Source organism: Micropterus salmoides, unplaced genomic scaffold (assembly GCF_014851395.1).
Source record: "Micropterus salmoides isolate LMB-PRFRI ecotype aquatic unplaced genomic scaffold, ASM1485139v1 Ms_hic_scaffold_14, whole genome shotgun sequence".
Classification (NCBI taxonomy): Eukaryota; Metazoa; Chordata; class Actinopteri; order Centrarchiformes; family Centrarchidae; genus Micropterus; species Micropterus salmoides.
The window spans coordinates 16211306-16233436 of record NW_024040485.1 but is presented as its reverse complement, the minus strand read 5'-3'; the positions used below and the strand labels follow the sequence as shown (position 1 = coordinate 16233436).

At 39.2% G+C, this 22131-nt stretch overlaps 1 protein-coding gene across 2 annotated transcripts in view; it reads right to left on the bottom strand.

Moving 5' to 3' along the window:
- LOC119902083 (dipeptidyl aminopeptidase-like protein 6) overlaps window positions 1-22131 on the bottom strand; it is a 71026-nt gene that overhangs the window by 10741 nt on the left and 38154 nt on the right. For both annotated transcript variants that reach the window (XM_038718005.1, XM_038718006.1), the window contains exons 2-8: window positions 17322-17436; window positions 14112-14210; window positions 9654-9748; window positions 9454-9528; window positions 9311-9363; window positions 8626-8707; window positions 4194-4314 (exon numbers count right to left, since the gene is read on the bottom strand). In XM_038718005.1, the coding sequence (XP_038573933.1) occupies window positions 4194-4314; window positions 8626-8707; window positions 9311-9363; window positions 9454-9528; window positions 9654-9748; window positions 14112-14210; window positions 17322-17436 (640 nt within the window). The remainder of the gene's footprint in view (window positions 1-4193; window positions 4315-8625; window positions 8708-9310; window positions 9364-9453; window positions 9529-9653; window positions 9749-14111; window positions 14211-17321; window positions 17437-22131) is intronic.

The following is a 22131-nucleotide window of genomic DNA, read 5'->3' as shown; positions in this document are numbered from 1 at the left end:
CAGCTCATCATCACTTGGCTTCTGGGCAGTAATAATAACACTTCCCAAACCTGGCATGTAGGTTGGCAATCTCACATCTCTTACATTTTGGCCGATAACTAAAAAAAATCTTTTTTTTCCCCTGGATTCCGTGGGTCCATCCACATATTGCATATCCTATATATAAGCCTGACAGTTTTCCAGCCATTTTGAATTTCACTTTTTCTACAAATGTTGATCAATAAGCTTCACAATGTTTAGACTGATTCGGAAAAAGTTATTTTTCAAATTTTTGATATTCCATATGGTTTTGAAATTGTACATTTTTACACCCATGTCTTTAAGTTCAATTTAACATAAACACTCATAAATTAAAATTTACTTAAGCTATTGTAACTAAATTTGGTGCACATGTTCAGATTCTAGGTCCAAGCTTCACTGCACAGTTATTATATATATAAATAAAATATTCTGCCCCTAGGGGGCGAGTTCATATCTCATATGTGGATTTGAGTGAAAAATCTTCCACATTCTACAGTTATGTTTAATTAAGTGTTTAAAGTTTGGCCATGATTGCCGAAAATGTAGGAGGGTTTATAAGCACAAACATTTATAAAGAATTCACATTTTTGTTTATAATACAGGTTTAACTTTCACCATATTTCCTAGAGAGCTTTTTTTCAGCACATCCATTGACGTGTGATAAAAGTTTGCCTCACTGCAACCAATGGTCAATTCAGAAGTCTGTCACTCTGTATTCTTCATATTTTTGCTAAATAAATTTACATCTGTAAGTCTTTCAAATGCTACAAAAATTGAGAGACATTCTCTAGATGATAGATATAAAGTGTTTCAAAGGGTCTGTAGATCAACAAAACACCTATAAATCAGCAGAATGATGTGTGATTTTTGTCAGAATTTGTAAGCATTTTAAGTTTAAACTGGCAAAATTACCCCGGTCTGGCATGTGACATGTGATGTCATTGCCTTAACTTGTGTGTGGTGTATGGAAAAAAAATTCTTAATATTATTTTTTCTCTGCTGAAAGTGTTTGTGCAGCATAAAGTAAGACCTAGAAACCAAAAAAGTGGCTGTTGGATTGCCCACTACTCAGGCACATATAATGACACTCATTGACCTCAAGGTGATGCTCTAACAATCAAGTTTGTGTTTACATAATTGGAGTCAAAATGATTTAATCATTTCAATCTCTCAAGTTATCTGCATCTGGTCTACTGTTCAAGAAATTTTTGACCTTTCGTCAGAAACCGCAGGGTGAATCGTCCCAAAACTTAGTCAGGATCCTCTACAGACTACCACTGATCTGAAGTTGGTAAATAACTGTTGATACATGACTAAATTTGCTGATATTCTTATCAAAATAGCAATTTTCACTGAAGGTCATAAGCTATATGAAATGTTTCTGAAAGTAGATTTCTATACCTCAACAGAGAGATAGTGATAACCACAATCAGTAATAAAAAAGCAAGAGTTTTGTTCAATTAAATGTTCACAATCTGCTATGACCTCGTCAGTGCTGCTGTAATCATTATTGCTGTTGTCAAGCTACAATTATTTTCTCACATTACTGTGAGTGCGCAGGGTGAAGCCTGTTATAACAGAGTCAGAGAGGGTACAGCACACTATTCAGTGGTAAGTTCTCAACATTTGATTGAGTTCTTCCCACTGTAAGGCCAACTATTCTCAAGGCCTGTGTCCACAAATCGTCAGCTTACACAATTTCTTCTATAACCCAGGAAAACTGTTTTTTTATTCTATTATTATATGAAAGTTGGAGCATGTTGCTCTTTAAAGAGGATGCCTTTACATTAAACACAAACCGTAAGATACACACAATATCTGCATTTCACTAAAGACAAAAAAAAATTATATTTCCTGTCACAGCACCAATAAAGGATGGGATGGGTTTGTGTTTCTAAACCTCGCACGTCCACTGTGACAAATCAGTGTTGGAGTGCTGTGGACCGGCTGTGAGGATGATGTCACACTGTCTTCTGTGCACGACCATCACTGCTGTCAGAGGCAAACGTATACATCAGCTGGGTCAGGGACACATACACAGACTAAAACCCACAGAAACCCACATGTACAGACAAGTACTGATGCAAACACACAAACTCACATGTTGCATTCTTGTAAAATCAATTTCTTTCATCTGGTCCATTTCCCAAACGCACTGCTCTACAGAAAACCCAACTTCAATCCCACAACTTTATTGTCTTTAATCTCTTGATGAAAACTTACATATTTGATCATGCATTATTATGACAACTGAGGAATAATTATTAACTCTGATCAAAGCATCAAAGCCTCACAGATAATAATCTTTTTTGGCCAAGCATTTAAAGTTATACATAGGATGTCAGCGTTTCAGAAAAATGAGAATCATTTGATACACAAGTCCACCTACCATCTAAAATATTCTATTTGCTGTAATGGTGCAGCCATAGAAATGGCACATTTTGTTTGAATATGTCGACATCTGCATGATATAACTTCTATGAACAGCGCAACAAGCAGATTTATACATTTATATATGGCATTGTCATACAAGTATATAAAATCTTAAACTTTAAAGCTCTGTAAGTGGACATTTAAAGGCAGAGGGCAAAAAATCACTACTTTGTTGAGCCTTTCTGGGAAATTGACTGCAGCAGAACAAAACATGTGCTAAAAAATGTTGACAATGTGTGGATCCAGATAGAAGTCATCTGAAATCACCCGTTTTACTTCTTTAAACCAGATCACTAACAATACTGTGATGGAAAAGATTTCTGCTCGCAAAAAAGTTAAAATTTTCTCAGTCAAGGCTGAGGATGTTTGACTGCAGAACAATAAATACCTCACCTTGAACCATAATCAAACAACTTTTACTAAAACAATCTCACCTGAACAATGCAATTCACATTGTTAACAACTGCAAGCCAAGTGTGTAAGGGACGTAAGCTACATGACGCTGCTTTTGTGATACGGTCTGTAATCTGCTGATAAATCCATGAAACATGGCGCGAAAACACAGCAAGACAAATCTTTCTTTAGCATAGAAAATGGATTACTTCTTTCATGTCATGTTCTGTGTCTACAACAAAGAAATAATCCCATTAATGAAAAAAACGATTACAGCCGACCCTGAAGCAATTCATGCACTGTAATACAATTTCCCTCATAATAAATGGCATTTTGCAATTACTTTATACAATTACACTACAATTATGATCCAAAACCACCCTCTGGATAAATCCAAAATGAATAATTATAATAATGCCAGAAACAGAAATCTTGACTTACTAAACCAGACACCTAAACTTTACTATAAATGACTGCACAGTGGAGAAACTAGTCTCAAACATGGCAGCGCATCTGTAAACAAAGCCATATCCAAGTGGTTTGTAATTGGAATGTCTGTCTCACATATGCAGTAATCAGAAAATGTCTCATATTAAATTACAAGTATGCTGGCTTTTGAACATCTGCTGAGTGAGATTGCAGCGCTGCAGACATGAATTAATTAAAATTGCCTCAACACAAAGACAAGCTATGGGAAGTCTAGAGAAGGAGGGGCACTGAAATGAAGCCAGCTGTGTGCTTTCAAAAGGAATCATGCACCCAAACACCCAGGGGGGGGGCAGGTGTCACAAAATGGTGCTGAAATTTAGTTGGTTAAATACACTACTATGTCCTAAAGTTTGCAGTCACCCCTGACCAAAACTACACACACTATAGTTTTTCATGGTTTGGCCTAGGAGCTGAAGATCCAATTAAACAGAGTTAGGGTCCCCAGAGCACAAAGCAAGGTCTGAAAAGAAATGGCTTTCTGAGGTTGGTGTGGAAGAACTTGACTGGCCTCCACAGAGCCCTGACCTAACCCCATCCAACACCTTTGGGGATAAGCTGGATGGCACACTGACCGCAACCCAGCCTTTCACCCTATGCCACTGTCCAACCTCACTAATGACCATGTGGCTGAATGATAGCAAATCCCCTGCCAGGCTCCAAAATCTTGTGGAAAGCCTTCTCAGAAGAGTGAAAGGGTGTTACAATAGCATGTTAATGCCCAGTTTTGTCAGGTCTGAAATTCACATAAATTCCTACTCTGTCTTAAGTCCCATGTTTTCAACATGGATGTCCAACATGATGGATATGACATTATCCTGGGCTTTGTTGTATTTTTGGTGTCACTGTTGTCCTCTTACCCTCATACAGCCAGTCAGCAAGCCCATTGAAGACGACTCCCTCCTTACCAGTGGAAACCAGGCGGATCGTTCGGCTCTCTACTGTTGCTCTATAGTAGACGTTGTTTTCAAATATGAAGATCTGGACAGAGAAATGCAGAAGGGAGAACCCTCATTAGTCTCTGTATCCCTGTATGTAGCCTAGAATTGTTATGTGTATTGCTGTAGGGCAAAGATGGGAATACTTTCTCAGCCACATCTTTCTATCTACAGTACAAGCCTTTACACCAAACCCACCTGTGGCTTTTTAATCACAACATGACTCGATCTTAATCCGGACAGAAACACAGCTACCCACTCAATGACACTTATAAGCTAATACAGTCTCAGTCAAAACCTGCCTTAATCACTGTATTAACAGATATTTGCCTAATTAAAGTTCAAGCTGGATTCCTCTCCAAAGCACCCTTTCTGTTGCCAATCAAGACACTGGAGCTGGCTGAGGCCCTGCAGACAGACAGACAGACACACACACACACACACACACACACTTGAAATCATGCAGAAGCACACCATTTTCCTCCATGTGTTTATTGAGAAATTATGCTGTCTGCTGGAGGTGGGAGACGGCTGCACTAAACTGCTGATTTAAGCCTTCAGTGCCAATAATGGCCTGATGGAATTAACACATACCGCTGGCAGATGAGTGCGTGACTATTAAAACCCTCTGTCAATCCAACTCCAGGGTCTCCGCTGTTTTGCCTGGTGCCGGTGTGAGGGAGATGAATGTGGGATTGATTTGTATCTGAAGCTCAGGCTGTGTTGTCTGTGACTGCCGAAACCTCTTCAGGTAAATCTAAGCCTTATATTACCAGCGCAAGAATCAAAAGAAAGAGAGAGAGACACGGCTCCTTTCGTTCTGATCTATGGCTGCTGTTGAGAAAATCAAAGTTTTATATTGTGGGTTTTATATTGTGGGATCAACATCTGAGGAAAACAGATCAATGCAGGGCTGTGTAAAGCAAAGGAAGCTGGCGGTTGGCGATTGTTGCAAAACCGCCACGGGACATAATGAAAATCATAGGCAGCTTTCAAAGAGTTACATAAAAATTTTATTCTCAGTGTTTTAATTATTATGAATTACCTTGGCAAAAGCTGCCTCAAAACCCAACCTCAGACTTCGATTCAACGTCACAAATTAACACTGAAGGATTCAAAGCGATATGTCAAGTCTCCAGGTTCAAGGGACACCCTATAAGCAGAGAACCCATTATAGCAGTTAGTCGTAAATGATCCTGAATGGCCTCTGAAAACTGGACTAATTTGTAAAGCAGGTGGCAATCTCATTCCATGACTTTTCAATCTTCAAGGGATAAACATGTGAGAAAATAGAGAATAAGCAAAAGGTGAGTCATTTCAAAAGGGTGGAGAGATGAAAGCAGCAACATCAAAGATACCTGTGGAGCTGGAATAGCAGGGTTTCTTATTTGCCCGTGTTTTCGGGTTTTTAGTTGTCAATTTTTGTCTCTTAAATGCGCCCTTTCTTCTCAACACCTCTTTTTTTTTGTGTCAATATAACCTCTTTTTCAGGTGTGTGTGTTGACCCAGCCTCACTGATTACTCTGTCACAGTAGAGTAATTGCTTGCGGTTTAATGAGAGAAGCGTTGCTGGATTCATCCCCCCCTACTCCTCTCACTGTACATCCAATGCTTCACTGCACACAGCCATGCTGCCACAAACACTCACACACACACACCCACACCTCATCTTTATGTGCTGATGTAGTACTGGATGATAGATTGCCCCAATTCTGATAAACTTGGAAAATCATTATATTCAGAAACTGTTGGAGAACAAAAAAAGAAAATATGTCCGACATCGCCAGGTCAGACAGACAAAAGACAAGAGCTCATCTCATTTTTCCTCGCACAACCTCAGCTGTTCATTAAATCAAACGCCGGGCTACAGTAACAGCATTGCAGAAGGAACAATCAGGTACACTATTACCATATGCAAATTCATCTGCGTTCTTCCCTCGGCAGGCAAAGTCTTATCGCACACTTGAAATGTTAATATTTTCTCACAGCAATGTATCTGTAATTTAAGCAAATGAGACGATAAGAGCAATTAGAAGAAGAGAAAGCTTTGAAGTAATAGCTGATGAAACACGGGGCTGTCTGTTTTCTCAGCACCGCAAAATACAAATAGAAACTAATTTAAAGTCAACAAGGTAAGAAAAGAAAAGTGGAGTATTGCTTTAGGCGAGAGAATGAAACAAAAGATTATCAGGCGCTTGGGTCAATGGCAGTTTTAAACTCATTAAAGGCTGCCATCATTCTATATTGTTTTTATTGGTGACATGCATGTTTTAGTTGCATCTCAATACTTTTGAGAGTTCACTGTCCTATCTCTGGCGCAGGACGTTGGTTTCTCCTGAAGATGTAAATCTTTACAATCAAGTCACAAGTATATTGTTCCTTTTTGTTTTGATTGAATAATTTGGTGAAACAACAGGGCACTGTGGCTTTTACCCAGTGTTACACAAACAGGAGTAAATAGTACATTTGTCTGGGGACTATTTTAGGCTGAGGGTTACATTTGGTGCTATGGAGTATTTACAGCAGCAAGGCAGTGTATGTGGGATCAACTCAAAACAAACTACCGTGTTCATAATGACGAAGGAACATGCCGCCCAGTGCAATGGTGTGGCTAGTTAATGGGTTTTTAATTGTTTTTTAACAACAATGTAGATCAATGGCACAGAGGAATAAGATATATGAGGCTACACAGGCAATTCACAACTATACACGATAAATATAATGGTGGTTTTATTATTTTCATGGGACAATAAGACAATGGCAAGCCTTACATTATAATAATGACCACCAGCCAATTATGCTATTAAACAGAATGAGAGATATACTATAGAGGCTATGTATTTCTGATCTGATGCTATTGATTCTATTGACAGGAAGACATAATTTTTCAGCGCTTTAAAAAACTGTTACAAATTACTGTTGCAAAAATATTAGTTATATTTTGTTTAGGTTTTGGTACAAAACCATCTTGTTTAGGGTTGTTGTGGTTTTGGTTTTAAAACAACCAACCTTTGTCAACAAGGTTAACAATTGCAGTCACATTTTGTCCAGCCCAACGACCCCCTTTGCAGACATTGTGGCCCTGAACAATGTAACCCTAATTACTCCTTTTCCTCAGACGGATAAGTGTCATAATGCCTGTGGCTGCTAGACTGGTACTTGTGACTTATGTATGTAACATATTGTTGATGGGCATTTGCTAAAGCGACAGATGCTGTTGTGTTTCTTGGGAGCAAAGTGCCAAATGAAATATGCTATTCAACTGCCAGTTGAAACACAGAACTGAACTGCTCTCACTCTCAAATTGACTGACATATCCTTTAATACATGGACTAACACTAGAAAACAAATCTTCATTATTCATCTGATGCAGTGAGGGGGTTTGTTTGCGTCAAAAAGGTTAGAAGCACAACAGTTAAACATCTTCAGGTTCACTTGTAATCAGTCAGAAATGTGCTTCTTTTTCATCTCTGAATCACAGCTCATGTAAACAAACAGCACTTGAGCTTGTCATGGTCAAACGGTTGGGCTACACCGTGTAACTGACCTCTAGTTTATTTAATACATACTAAATCATGTTTTAGTGAATTTACCAAAATCAGTTCACACTCTACTACTACTGTTGAATTCATAATAGCTTGAACTATTACACATTTTCCTGTGCAGCTTATAAGTAAAGTCAGGGTTGAAACTTTGGAAATAAACAATAAGAAGTCGCCTTTTGGACAGCGAGAAGCTACTTTTAATACATCTTTAATCTTTGTTTAATCCAAGGACTAGTTTAGCAGGCTTATTCTAAAACATTTTCAGCACTCTTTAACCTATAAGAACAGTTTATTTTGTAAAATATATAGCTTATTGCTTATGTTATAGAGAATGCATACTAATATACAAAGAAAAAAACATGAATGAATGGAAATACCAAAAAACTAAATTGAGGACTCCAATTTGTCTCCAATCAACTGGTGCGTTTTACAAAATCTGTCCCCAAGTGTGGTGGGTAACTCACCCACACTTTAGCCAGTGCCATGTGTTTGCTCCCCCCAGCAATCCTCAGGCTGTCCAAGCCATGGGTTTTGCCACCGAGATGCCATCTGCCACTGTGGCTCATGTGTTGTCACAAAGTTGCAAGAGTAAAAATTATTTGGCTTCACAGGGACATTAATTGAGGTCAAAGCAAGGAGAGTTTGCCATGGAACCCTTAAAGCGGTCATTACAGTGTACATAAACCTCTTATCGCCTCAACATTTGTCTGTTCCACTGTGACAAACCATAAATCACTGCTGTGCCAGGCTGATTCTGACAGATATGCCACTATTAGGTGAGTGTAATCTCGAGGGTACGGCATCCTTACCAGCTGCTGGCCTCTGGGTCCCCATCCAGCAAACTGCAGGACAGCTTCATGCACTTCAGGGGGATTTAGAGGCCAAGTTTCTCTGTGGAGACAACATATTAAAGAATCAATGCAGTATCTGTATGAACACAGCATGTACAATGCACAATGTATATCTGGATACAAATGCAAAGTCAGCTCAAGGAAGTCATGTTTTTTGGCTTGTTCCTTCACTGTAGGCTTCATCAATCATCCACATCCTTTTTTTAGCACGAGCTGACTTTGCTTGGCTCACAACAGATACAGAACAGCAGGGAAATAAGCAGACATAGATGGATGAAAGGCTAAAAACAGGCCAGGCTGAATGCAGAGCACAAAAATAAATGTATAAAGTAAATGCATTCTCACAAAGTGGCAACAAAAGCAGGTAAGTGGGGCTGACATCATTGGACTTTCTACATGGGGTAAGGCTGAGGGTTAATTATTGTCCAGGAATTAGGCAGACAAAAGAAGGACCAAAAGATAACGGATGGTGATGTGGCAGTGGATTTCCTTTGGTGTCAGAGACTCGGGTTCAATTCCCCACCAATCTGTCCCTAGGTACTCCAGAGGCATGAGACCTCTGACATATATAGCAATTGTAAGTCGCTTTGGATAAAAGTGTAAGCTAAATGAATAAATGTAACAATGAAAAGGTGGGTCTTACAGTGTCACAAGGCTGTAAATAATGTACTTGGCCACATAGGAGTGTTGGTAGATCTGCGGAGACAAACAGCAACACAGTTAAGGAAGGCAACTTCTGAGAAAAAAAAGTATGCATTGAGAGGTAGTGCTTGGAGGGGTTCTCACCGGTTTCACTTCAAAGGCAAACAACACGTGTTGCATGTCTGGAGACACTTGGTACTTGGCGGCTCTGGATCTGTCCTGGATGGGATCAAAAACAAACTCGCAGTCGTAACACACCCAGCGCAGCAGCAGTAGAGAGTATGCTTACTGCTCTCAAAGTCAATTGAAAAGCAAAAACAATGCTGAAGTGAGATGATACTCACAAACAACTGGTTCGGCACGATAACAGTTCTCTCCTTTGTGTCAACATTCAGCTTGACAACATCCCCATCCCTTGTATGATACAGCAGCTCATTGTCTGTGAATGGCAAATAAAACAACCATCAGAGAGGGAGATAGAGTTTCTACCCATACTATATGGTATCACCTCCTTAACCTTACCTTATCTTGAGTAAGCCAAACTGCCATTAAACCATTTCACTAATTGTTTTTTGGCCATTTTTGGGACAGTGGAAACAAGCTGTAAACACAATGTTGACCTATTATCACCTTTTAACTTGATATGGCAGACTTGTTAGGAAACTGTTATTTACACAGAGAACATTAGCATTAATTTGGGGTTTCTGTCCACTTGATGAATGTAAGTCCGATATTCACTCTCTTTTAGCTCTGTTTGATCAACTCCTGAGGGAAATCTCTTGCTCTTTATCTGCTAAAGGCCCCACTGTATCCACCAGCTAATTGCTAACTTTGTGTGCTGAGCAGGTGGCTTACAGATTACTACTAACATTACTATTAGTTTACATCTCTATGTGGAACTTGCATTGTCTCTCTCTCGTACTTTGTAATGATTTAAATTGTGAGTAAGCTACCAAACATTACTGCTAAATCCAAGCAATTGTTGTTCCGTTTAATTCTGGCTCATTTATTTACTGCTAACTCTTATGGCCTAACCTACATTATGAAAACGTCTCTCATTGAACGGTCTTTAAAAAGGCTGTGATATGTCCAATGTGGACTGTTATAATGCTGTTGTCCTTGTAATCCTGCTCTGTAGACAACAAAACAGTTTTTTTTTATGAGAAGATCCCATTAAATGCCACAATTGCTTTCTGTAGTTACCTTAGCAATACAAAGGCACTGTTTTGAAAACCAAGGTACAAGATTTAACACGGCATGTTTTGCTTTCATTTGAAGCTTGTGCTTAGGTGAGTTTTAAACGCTCTGGAACACAAACACTCTTTTTATATGTGTTTTCATCATCAGATTGAATTTTATAACCCAAAGATTTCCTCAAAAATATCTCAAATCTGTTTGTTTGTATTCAATCATAAACGTTTTATTTTTTTAAAGAAAGAAATTCTCATCAAATATGACACAATATGTAACAATGATTGGCTCAGGCTGTGACAGACTAAGCCAAACAAATTTGGTAAAACCTGTTTGGGCCAGTGAAAATATTCATCTTGTGGAACCGCACAGTTTGTTCTGTTTCACTTTATTGACAATTTTTTTGTAGCTAGGGAAACAAACAAGAGTGGAAAATGCCATTGCATACCGAGTCCAGGATGGAAACTGTAATTACGCCACGTCAATTCATGAGAAGGTCTGAGCTGGGAGTCATAAAAAGAGGTGATGGTGACTCAGGTGCCAAAAAATGGTGCTTTTGTTTCCTCTATAGTCAAAGCAGATTTTCATGAATACATTTAGCCACAGATGTTTCTTGTTGACTACTTGTTTTCATTGTGAAGCAATATTATTGTTTTATATCTCAAAAATATGATTACGTCAGACAGACAGAATCACTTCTTTGTTTTAGAAATCAGTCTGAAGGTCGAATGCTTTGCGTTTGGATCTGAGTCTGTGTGAGAAACTCAGAGGTGAGTCCAAAGACTACTGAGGCAAGCAGTGATCAAAGAGCAACGGGGATCAATTACGCACTGCTGTGAATGAAGCCCACAAAATATTGATGAGGACTACTGAAGTGTGAGGTTGTCCCATTGGGTTTCTTATCAGAAGGTCATTAGCACCAAATGGGAGTTGATTGCATTAACTTAACTGACAAGATGCAATGTCACAGAATTGATTGCCGGGGTTTCGTCAGGTGCTGAGGAAGTTTTCATCATGGCCGTGAATGAAGGGCACAGAAACACAGGAACTGAATTAATTATATGTTAATAAGCCCGTAATGTAAGTAATCAGGGGAAGAGTTTGCACAGTAGAACAAAAGGACGGATGTAAGGTCATAACGTGTCTGTTACACAAGTAGGAGATGTGGGTTTACATGCGTGCGGGTGATAATGTGAATTTATTTATAGATACAGCTGCATTCAAATGTATACATGCAAGTCGGGAGGTGTATTCACACATAAGCTTTCTGTGCATGAATGTATCTGTCTGTTTGTAGTGAGAGATGTTGAACCAGTTCGAACTGTTGTTCACTTTCTAGTGTTTTGTGTTCAAACACAACAAAACCTTTTATAATGGCAACGAACACTGATGTCCATAATAACCATGTACGCCTGGCACTTTTCTCCACAAAGCTACAAAGTGGAACAACATGGAATATTTTATAACACATATTTAAAAAGATCTTTAATCTATGAGAGGGGTCTATAATGTTTAGTGTTTCAAAGGAAAAGTAATTTAAAAAAATCAATAAAATCACTTTAAATTTGAACACTGAACAACCTTTTAGATTAATGTGATTCAGACAAGGGGAGAGTATTGACACATGCTATATTTAATGTTTGATACACAGTCTTTAAGGTTTTTTCTATGTGTTGTATCAGATTTCAGATGACCAGCTGTGTATCATGTGCATGAAATTACATGCAAGTATCAGAAAAAAAACTCCAAGTAGTTTAAAAGATTACAGTTCTTTTTTCTTGCTTGGACACAGTTTTTTGGCAACAAATCCTTAACTAACGGGGCGGCTGTGGCTCAGGAGATAGAGCAGGTTCCCCGCTAATCGAAAGATCGGCAGTTCAATCCCCGACTCCTCCAGGCTGCATGTCGAAGTGTCCTTACTTAACCCCAAATTGCCCCTGGTGGCTATTCCACCAGTGTATGAATGTGTGTGAATGTAAGTTTCTGTTTGAGCACTCAGGCTCAGTGTATGAATGTGTGTAAATGGTGAATGCGATGTAGTGTAAAAGCACTTTGAGTGCACATTATACATTTTTCATTTACAACTCAAGGTTCACCTAGTAGTTTTTTTAAATGGAGCTTTCAGTAACTCAGGTTGCAGATATGGTTGAAAATTCCTACTATTAAGTGGACCTTGGGTTAGGGATTTAATAAGATAAAATCAATACTCAAATGACTATTCAATCACGTAAAGTGCTTTGTAAACAGTGTCTGCACAGTATATCAACTATAACCCCAAACTAACCTCCATATCAAACCCACAGGCCTGTGTATACATCTTTCCACACAACAAAATTTATTAATTTAATAATTCATCAGAATGTCCCGTATGTAATGTAGCTACATTTTTAGTAGTAGTACTAGTACCAGTAGAAGTAGTTGCACTTGTTCTTGCTATTAACACAGAATGCCGCTGGTTCAGACTGTTGTACAGTTCACAATAAAATAAAATAAAATCCAGTACTTTTCCCTTCAAACACCAGAGGGCACTAAGTCAGCTGATCCAACATTTATGAGCTCAGGTGGGAGCTTCCTACTCCCTACTTTGTCAAGGTTACAAAGGCCAAAGCAAACTCGTTCTACTGTACATCTGTTCAATTTAGACCATCTCACTTAATGCCTAGTGCAAAACATGCTGAATACAAAATAAGATTGAAAACTGGTTGTTTTCATTTGATTGCCACGGAGACAGAAATAAAAATTACGGCTAGAGTGAGTTTATGTGCATCTACATAGGGTTGCATAACGTCTGCATGCTGTCTTCAAAGGGGACAATCACAGTTATAGTAAAAATGATCCCAACTGAGATGCGATTTATTTCCCCCCCCCCCACAACTGTAAAGTCAAATACCTCTCTATTTACAGTAACATTCATGTGCATAACAATTAACACTGCACTGCAGAGAAAAGTTGTTTGTTTGATTTTTAGTGGGACTGCAGACAAAGTAACTGTTATATTGTATTGCTCATTGTCATCTATAAAAGGTCTACTAGTAAAGCTTCCTAAAGCTCACAACTCATTTAAACCTTCAGTACACGATACAATAACTGCTTATCCTTAGATCACACATACTTACATACTTTAGCAGAACTAGTTTAAACTATTATGCACCTTTTAAATGATATGAATTGCAAGCTGCACTCAAGCTAGATTACTTTATTCCTCTCTGCGACTTTCTATGTTTTTTATGACACTTGCAATTGTTTTTATTAATTCTATTTTTATGCTTGATTGCTGATTGTCTGTTAAGTTATATGATGATTTTACGGTTATACTTTTTTAGTAAAATGTCTCTTATCCCCTTTACTTGAAGTTATATTTAAAAAGCATGTATGTTTTAGGAAAGGAATATTTTTGTAGCAGATTTTACACTTTAGAGATTGAGGTAATGTTATATGTACTGTAATAAGACTATTCCAAGAACTATGACCATATGGACAATTCAAGACATATTTTAATATGGATGGTATTTTCTGAGTCATGATGACAATGATGCCTGTCATAATGTGTCTGGATATGGTCTGCGTTTTGACATGAGAAGCAGGTGCTAAATGCCAAACTGTTCACTCACCGCTGAGCCATTTGGCATCTGGATCATGGATGTGAAGGTCTTGACCAAAAACATCCTCTATAGTCACTTTCTTCTTGTGGGCAAGGCTGTCATCTTCACCTGTCAAGTGCATCAGCAAAAGGTAAATAAACACGCAAATTGACATGATGTACAGACGCTATATTTGCAAGTGTGGAGATATGGAGATTCTTGAAGAAAACGTTGTTGTTATTAGCATATTATTTCAAGCAAGTGAGTTTACTGGTTTCAGAGCAAAAAACTGAAGAAAATCTTTTAACTTTTTTGTCAGCATGTTGCTTTGCTCTCGAGGCTGCAGCCTCATACCAGAGACTGTCACCATCTCACTATATTATACTCTTCTTCTATCTCTGGAGATTGCACCTCCAACAACTTCCCCGCTGTAGGTAGAGCAATTTAGAAGAAGGTACAAACAAGAAAGAGGCCCCTGGTGTTGCACTATTGATCTGAGAGCATCAGTTCACATCTGCCTACTTCGCTTTTCAGCAGCGGGGATGACTCCCCCCATCCCCAAAATGAGAACTGAAGCTGACAGCTGAACTGCAGGTGGAGCAGACAACAAGGGGACACAGGTGAGCTCGTGTGGATGTGAGAAAGTGTGTGCGAGCCCTTTAAGTGTCTTCTACCACACATTTACTTGGGAAGCAACCGTTAGACAGTTGTCAAGCTGGTTGACAGCTCAGTGTTACTGTACAAAACAGTACTTTGACAGATTCTTCAGCAGGCTTCATGTTGTGACTGAGCGGCGAGATCTGAGTGTGTAAATACCGTGTCAGACATTTTAAAACTGTTTATCGACTTGAAAAATCTGAGAAATTCTCTTGTGTGGCAAGAAGCTGCCGAGCAAGGGGAGAAAGCAAATTTCCAACACAAGGCAAATGGTATCTCTGATGCTGTGCCAATCTGACAAATGGCTGAAGCTATTACTGTATAATCATCTCCATTAAACAGGACTGAATGGCATTACATGTTAAAAGGCCCATTACCTAGTGAGACGATGACCCCGTGTAAAACCAGTACATAATCACCAACGGGAGAAACCATGTTATCTGTAAAACCTTGCCCACCCTGAAAGTAAGTTAGCAAATTAATATACCTTCTTGTCCTGCGAGTCATCTCAATCATGTTTGCAGTATTGAATTTAAAGTCAGGTCAAGTCAGGTGCGTCTGTGTGCGTGTGCGTGTGCGTGAATACTTGTTTAACTTTGTTCCTTTGTTTGTAAGCATTAAATATAAAAATCTTCACAAATTTCAATGAAGTTTGGTGTAACATCAGGCCACAGCCCATAAGGAACAATTACTCATATTTAATGAGGATCCAGGAGGTTTATGTTTTGGTGTTCTTTTTTGCAACATTGTCAAATAGGGCTAAGCCATTTTCACCTGAATCTAATATGAAACATCTGCAACATCTGGCACATTGCATCCAATGTTTTTCTAGAAATGTGTGTTTTGATGCACATCCAGATCCACTTTTAAAATAATGAGTTGAGAGCTGATTAGCTTTTGTATAGTACATGCATAATGAGACAGAGAACAGCTAAATAGGTGTTAAGTGTGTGTTTCTTTACCTCCACCAAGGAAATCATGTCTTATGTCCCATTTGATTCATAGCTGACTATTTCAAAAACTTGACAGATTTCAATTAAATTTGGTGAAACTTAAGCCATGGTTCAAGAAACACTGATTTGTTTTTGGTTAGGACAGAGGAGTTGTTTGGGGGGTTTTTTTAACTTTCTTACCTTCGCAAAGCAGAGTTTTAAACTATTTAGAATTTTTTCATATGCAACATTTGTCATATTATATCCCCCGATTATCTAGCATCTCTTAAAATAATCAGTTGAGATGATTGTGCAGCCTTGACAGACATAAGTGGTCTCTGAGTTTCATGAGTTTCATCTAAGGTGTAAAATGTTACACTGTTCCCATTATAAAGTCAAAGCTTTGTGTAAAGTATGAGGCAGAGAATAGCTGAAAAGATGTATGTAAGTATGTATGAGTGAATACAGCGTTGCTGTAGGAAATCATGTCCAATGTGATGGACCACCGTCACTCCGGTTGAATATGCGCTGTGACTGCCACACCAATGAGCCTGGCTCTTTGGCGTTGCGGTCAAGTTGCATGTTTGGTACCGTGTAGACCCGGGTTCAAATCCGTGTGGGTTGATTGCTCTTGCCCCTCCATCACATTTAACATCTCAACATTTGCAACATCTGGCAGATTGTATCTGATGACTGTTCTAAGTCCTTTGTATGTTTGAGAGGCACATCCTTGGTGAAGGAATGTGGTCTCTGAGTTACATTCTAAAATGCAAAGTATTTTCCCAATTTGAAGCAGCATGTTAAGGCCTGGGTTGAGGCAGAGAACAGTTGTAAGTTTAAGTGATATTGTGTTATTGAGTGTTATTACCTTTGCCAGATAAGAAATAATTATCTATATCTCATTAGTTTGTCATATTTGTTTGTTATTAGTGTTTGGTGAGGATCCAGGATTTATTTGTAATATTATTTTGCAAGATTGCAAAATAGGGCATTTCAGCTATTTTCCCATTAATCTAAAATGCAGACTTTGGCACTCTGTATCCCATGATTGTCTGTATATATTACAACACCTTCATTGATTTTGGATGATTTTTAAAACCTTAGTTTACAATTATTTTTTTTTTTTTTTACATCCAATGCCAACATTCTTATTAATTCTCACTTTAAACAGTAACTACAGTAAGGTTAAGGGTAGGGAAAGATTATGGTTGTGGCAAATATACTAGTCAGAGTTGTTACACAACAAAAACACTTGTTAAGGTTAGTTAAATATCATGATTATGGTCAATAAAACTTCCTGCACTGACACTGAACAGTGCAAATTGGAGCAAAATCATCTAGTTCGAACAGAATTTTCTAATAAAATAATCAGTCAGGATTGTGCATCCTTGGAGGAAGGTACTCTCTGAATGATAGCATATGCCAGAGTGTGTGTCTGTGTGTGTGTACTGTGTGTGTCTGTGTCTGTGTGTGTGTACTGTGTGTGTCTGTGTCTGTGTGTGTGTACTGTGTGTGTCTGTGTCTGTGTGTGTGTACTGTGTGTGTCTGTGTCTGTGTGTGTGTACTGTGTGTGTCTGTGTCTGTGTCTGTGTGTGTGTGTGTGTCTGTGTCTGTGTCTGTGTGTGTGTGTGTGTGTGTGTACTGTACATACGAGGGGTCAGCAGGATGACAGAAGTGACAATCAGGGAACAGATGATAAGGATGACCAGCAGGGCGATGGCTATGCCTTTCCAGTTCCTCTGTGGTGGAGCACTGCCCACCAGGCCCTGAAAAAACAATATTACACATCACATTACATTAATGCCCACACACATACAAACAGGCAAACACGCAAAAGCTGTTGCCCTTTAAGTGTTTAGGTAAAAGATGAAATGATCCATCTCCACAGGCTGGATCTACTCCACTGTTTTATATAAGAACGACGACCTTCAGGTAGTGAGTTTTATTTAATAATGGATGCAGAGTGTTCTGATCTTATCCCACATAAGACCAATGTATGTTGTACTGTCTCAGTTGGAGCCAGAGATTGGCCAGAGGACAGCTCATTCTCTGTCCGACAGATGCCAACAATTCAGCTACTTGTGTGCAGTAACACTGCATCCTCCAGCTGCTTCCCGCTGCTCGCATATGAAGAGTCCCTGCAGCTTTGCCTGATAGTTGGAGTGGAGCTACGGTTTCAACACGGACACAACAGGCAGAATAATGAGCTGCTCTCCTCACACAGCCCAGCAGATGGTAGATGGCTAATCAGCGCTATTCGAAACACATATACTGCAAAAATCCACAGGACACACAAAACACAACTGTAGAAGCGAGGGAGGCAGCAATCAGGTGGCCTCTAAAGACTGCACAATATGCCAACACTCAGATCTTAAACTTTTACTGTTTTAACTGGTTGGCCTTGTACAAATATACACACCATCATCCACTCCTAGACATACTGGGTCCATTACAAGGCAACAAGAACAGACAGTTTTCGGGAATAACTGGTGCCTTGTGAACTCCAGGACGTTTCTCACTCCCTTTATTTCTAGGCTTGCGACACTGTAACTTTAGGTCTCTCATATTGCTATTTTAAGGACACGTTGTGCTACTCTGACATGACATCATTTGACAAGTGAGTGGAATTATATAATGCATGTTTGAGGGTATATTTTATGAGTGGACGAAATCTCCATCCGGAGGGTTGAAGGGTTAGGGTCAGAAATCAGGGTTTCTGTCAGGTGTCTTTCCTGTCTAATTAATGGTCTCTGACTTTGCATGTGCACAGGCAGACACACACACACACACACACGTACGTGCTCATCCATCTCTGGTCACAGTTACTGAGGAAAACGAGCCAATCTAGCCACCCATATCAGTACAGCTGATGATATCCTTGTTACCAATTAAACGTGGTCTCTGTCTGCCTACAGCGAGTGGTTATACAGGATCAGCAGCTCAGTGAACCATCCAAGTTAATGAGGGGTGTGTGTATATGTAAGAGTGAAACAGACGGCTCAACCCTTGGGCAGATGATGTTTTTTAAATTTATCTTAGACTTTAGAGTTTAAAGTGCTACATGCAAGTTATTTTTTATTTAAATCTTTAAAGGGTACCTGTGTGTGCTCTTCCACTGCCTGTGCACCCACTGTCTATGCACAGTTTGTCTCACAGCAAAGTAAATCAATACTGAAGTCAGTGAGTACACATAGAAAAACAGCAGGCACATCAATACGCTGATTTATTGCTGCAGAGGTAAGGGTTTTAGTGATAAGGTGTATGGACTGGATTCATGTCCCTGTGTTATTATACTTAATATCATAATAGGAAAGACATGCTGTTGAAGCTGCCTTTGATATCCACAATCACTTCAGACCTCTGACCGAGCAAGAAATGAAACAATGACATGCTTTGACAGGCATGCAGATGATGGCCTTGTTTCTGCATCTGTTTACTTGTTTTTCCATATATCTGCACTGAAAATGGAAAAACGTTTGGAGCAGTCAGATGATTCAAATGCAGCCCAGTCCAGTATCCAGTATCCAGTTCAGTGCAGCCTGTACCTGACGGAGAGGCACAGATCTATAAATGTGACAGCTGGACATACGCCACATAAGCAGAGGAAGTGCCTCTCTGCAGCATTTTTCAATACACTTTGAAGCCCATCTGGGAGGCATGCGAGTAAATATTTAGTTCCAGTAATTGTTTTCCACCTGTGACAAATTCAGCCCACTCGTTGTACTGGAGCACAAGAGGCACAAGGCAAAACTATTTCAGACAGCCTACTTTTTAAATCTTAAATACGTCTCCCACAAGCCCTCTGGGCTAATTCAGGTTTTAGAAATGTAGGATGCAGACGACTTGATGAGCAGGAGTAGCTTCCCTTCTGTGCTTGGCATTTCTGTAAACAGACACCTAATTATTCAATCAGAGGTCAGGGAGCTTTTCCACAAATCAAATCAATAGGCAATGAAATACTGTTGGACGTTTGCCTTTAACACCGTGAAATCCCCAATAAAAAAGTATCCAGTTGAAAGGGATACGACTATTAACCTTCACTGTCAGTAATCCTGGATACGTAACACCAACTTGAGAAAGATGTTTATTGTACTTCCTGTGACAAGCTGAGCAGTGGTCAACAGAGCCGTCATGACCGTGCTGCTATTTAAACCACCCACTCAATTAGCACAAGCTATTGCAGAGTACAACATTTAAACTGAGTGTCGGACCTTAAAGCTATGCTAGGTAAGCTTTTTGTTACAAAATAGTACAATAAGATACAGTTACCTAAATTCATTTCTGGTGTTACAGGGACACGTTTCCACCCAAAATAAATTGCAGCTGAAAATGTAGGAAGAAAACTATCCTGTAGGTAACACCGCCTAATCTCCAAGAGAGTTTTGATCATGGTTTCTATGTTCTACAAGCAAAACGGCTGCAGATTACAGTCTTTATTGACCCCTTTCACTGCTGAATCAGACCAACTTCCATTAGTGGCAGACAGAGATGGATGATCTGTCTGAGGCTCAGTATCTGGTGAAACAGAACTAGTTCATACGACGTGTTGTCCAACCACATCTGAAATGCTTATTTAAAACGCATGAAATTCAACCAGAAAGATCTAGTCATTCTAAAAACAGCTGAAAGCAATGTGAGAAAAAAAAAAAAACAGGTGAGTTTCTGGGTAGCTTAATCTATAAGAATAAATCAACATTTGTTTGTTGATTATACTTTGTTTTATTAATCTGAATCTGCAAAGATACTGGTAGCTAAAGAAATGTTGTGGAGTCAAAGGTACAGTATATTTACCTCTGAGTAAGTACCTCTAAGTACCACAAAATTGTACTCATATACAGTACTAGTTACACTCCATCTTGCATGTGTGCATGTATTTTATTAAATAAATCCTACAAGACCATCATTTAGCACAATTTCCAGGCTGGTTCTGATCATGTTCATGTAGCCAACAAATCAGTAGAAGTAGTGAAGATTTAAGATTCTTTTAGTGACATTTGGAGCAACTGATGATGCTTAGTTGTCTGTTAAAACATTACATAGTTTGTTTGACTGTGAAGCTGGTATGTCAACAATTTTTTATGATGCAAAATTCTTTAGGAAGCTCCACTAGTTAAACCTTCTTATACAACAAGTACCTAGATTTATGTAGAGGCTAGTTAATTTTTGTTTATTCATTAATGTATTATTTTGTTAAAAGCACAACAACCTGCTCTTGTGCTGAAACAGACTCAAAAGTAGTCCTGAATATTTTAAAAACAGCACAGTTCTCTCACATAATCCACTGTTATTAAAGTGTCTTAGGTCTGATTGCTTTATCCCTGCAGACTGTTTTATCCCTGTGTGAAATGTGGAACATTGCATCCACCTACTCAACCACAAATGAAGAGGGGGCTCCAAACTCAGGCTGAATTCACTCACATAAAATATATGAAAATCATCAACACCTCCATTATTTCCAGCAAATTAGAACCCTAAAGAGACATACAGAATCCAACTTTTGATTTCCCTGATGTTCATTGTGTTTAAGTATATAACAAACTGCGCAGCTGTGAACTTGAGTGTTCCCCAGATGCTGACTTTTTTGAAGAGCTCTTAACGAGGCAAAAGTGTGTCTGTGAGCGAAATCTTGACCTTTGCCGGTGTTTTCAGACATGGTGGGATATTACTGGCTGCCCGCATTAAGCCATCTCCTTCTGTTAGTCTGTGTGAAGAGCAGGCATGCATGCCTTACAGCTGATAACAATAAAAGCTGCATCAATAAATGAGAACTGGAGCCATTTTCACCCTCTCCTCTACAGACACCACATCTAAACAAACCCTGTGCATTTCGATACTGACAACTCTAAAGGGTAAAAAATCCCATGAGGGGGAGCAACACATTTTTTTCAATCCATTTGTTACTATTTCCATTCAATTTCAAGACAAAAGGGGCTATAAGAATGAAGCATCTTTTAAGGTCAAGCCTCCCCCCCCCCCCCCCACCCTATTTCTCTCTAATCCTCTCTACCTCCCACTTTCTCTTTGTCTAACCATCTCTTTGTCTCTCTGCTCGCTGCTGAAGTGTGAAATGGATCTTTCCTGATCTCTGAGCACCTGGTTTCCAAGGGAACCGAGAGAGTCATTTGAGTCAGATTTGCAGTGAAGATGGTGCTGGCTGCTGTACAGTACAGTGGGGACTGATATTACTACTGAGTGCCATGTGGGAAATGTGCCCGCAGGCTCATGAAATTAACTCAGGACGCTCTCAAATATGACACAAGAGAATACAGACATTTGAAACAAAAGCAAACTTCAGCTGTCTAAAGATATCGGACACTTGACACACGATATATTTCTCCGCTGTAATGTAGTCGCTGCCTGACGACAGTCAAACTCGAGAGTGAAGCAGTAGCCCTTGGACATTGGGGGTAAACTTTTCCTCTGGAAGAGCATCAATAAATTATGGGCATTCATGAGTGAGA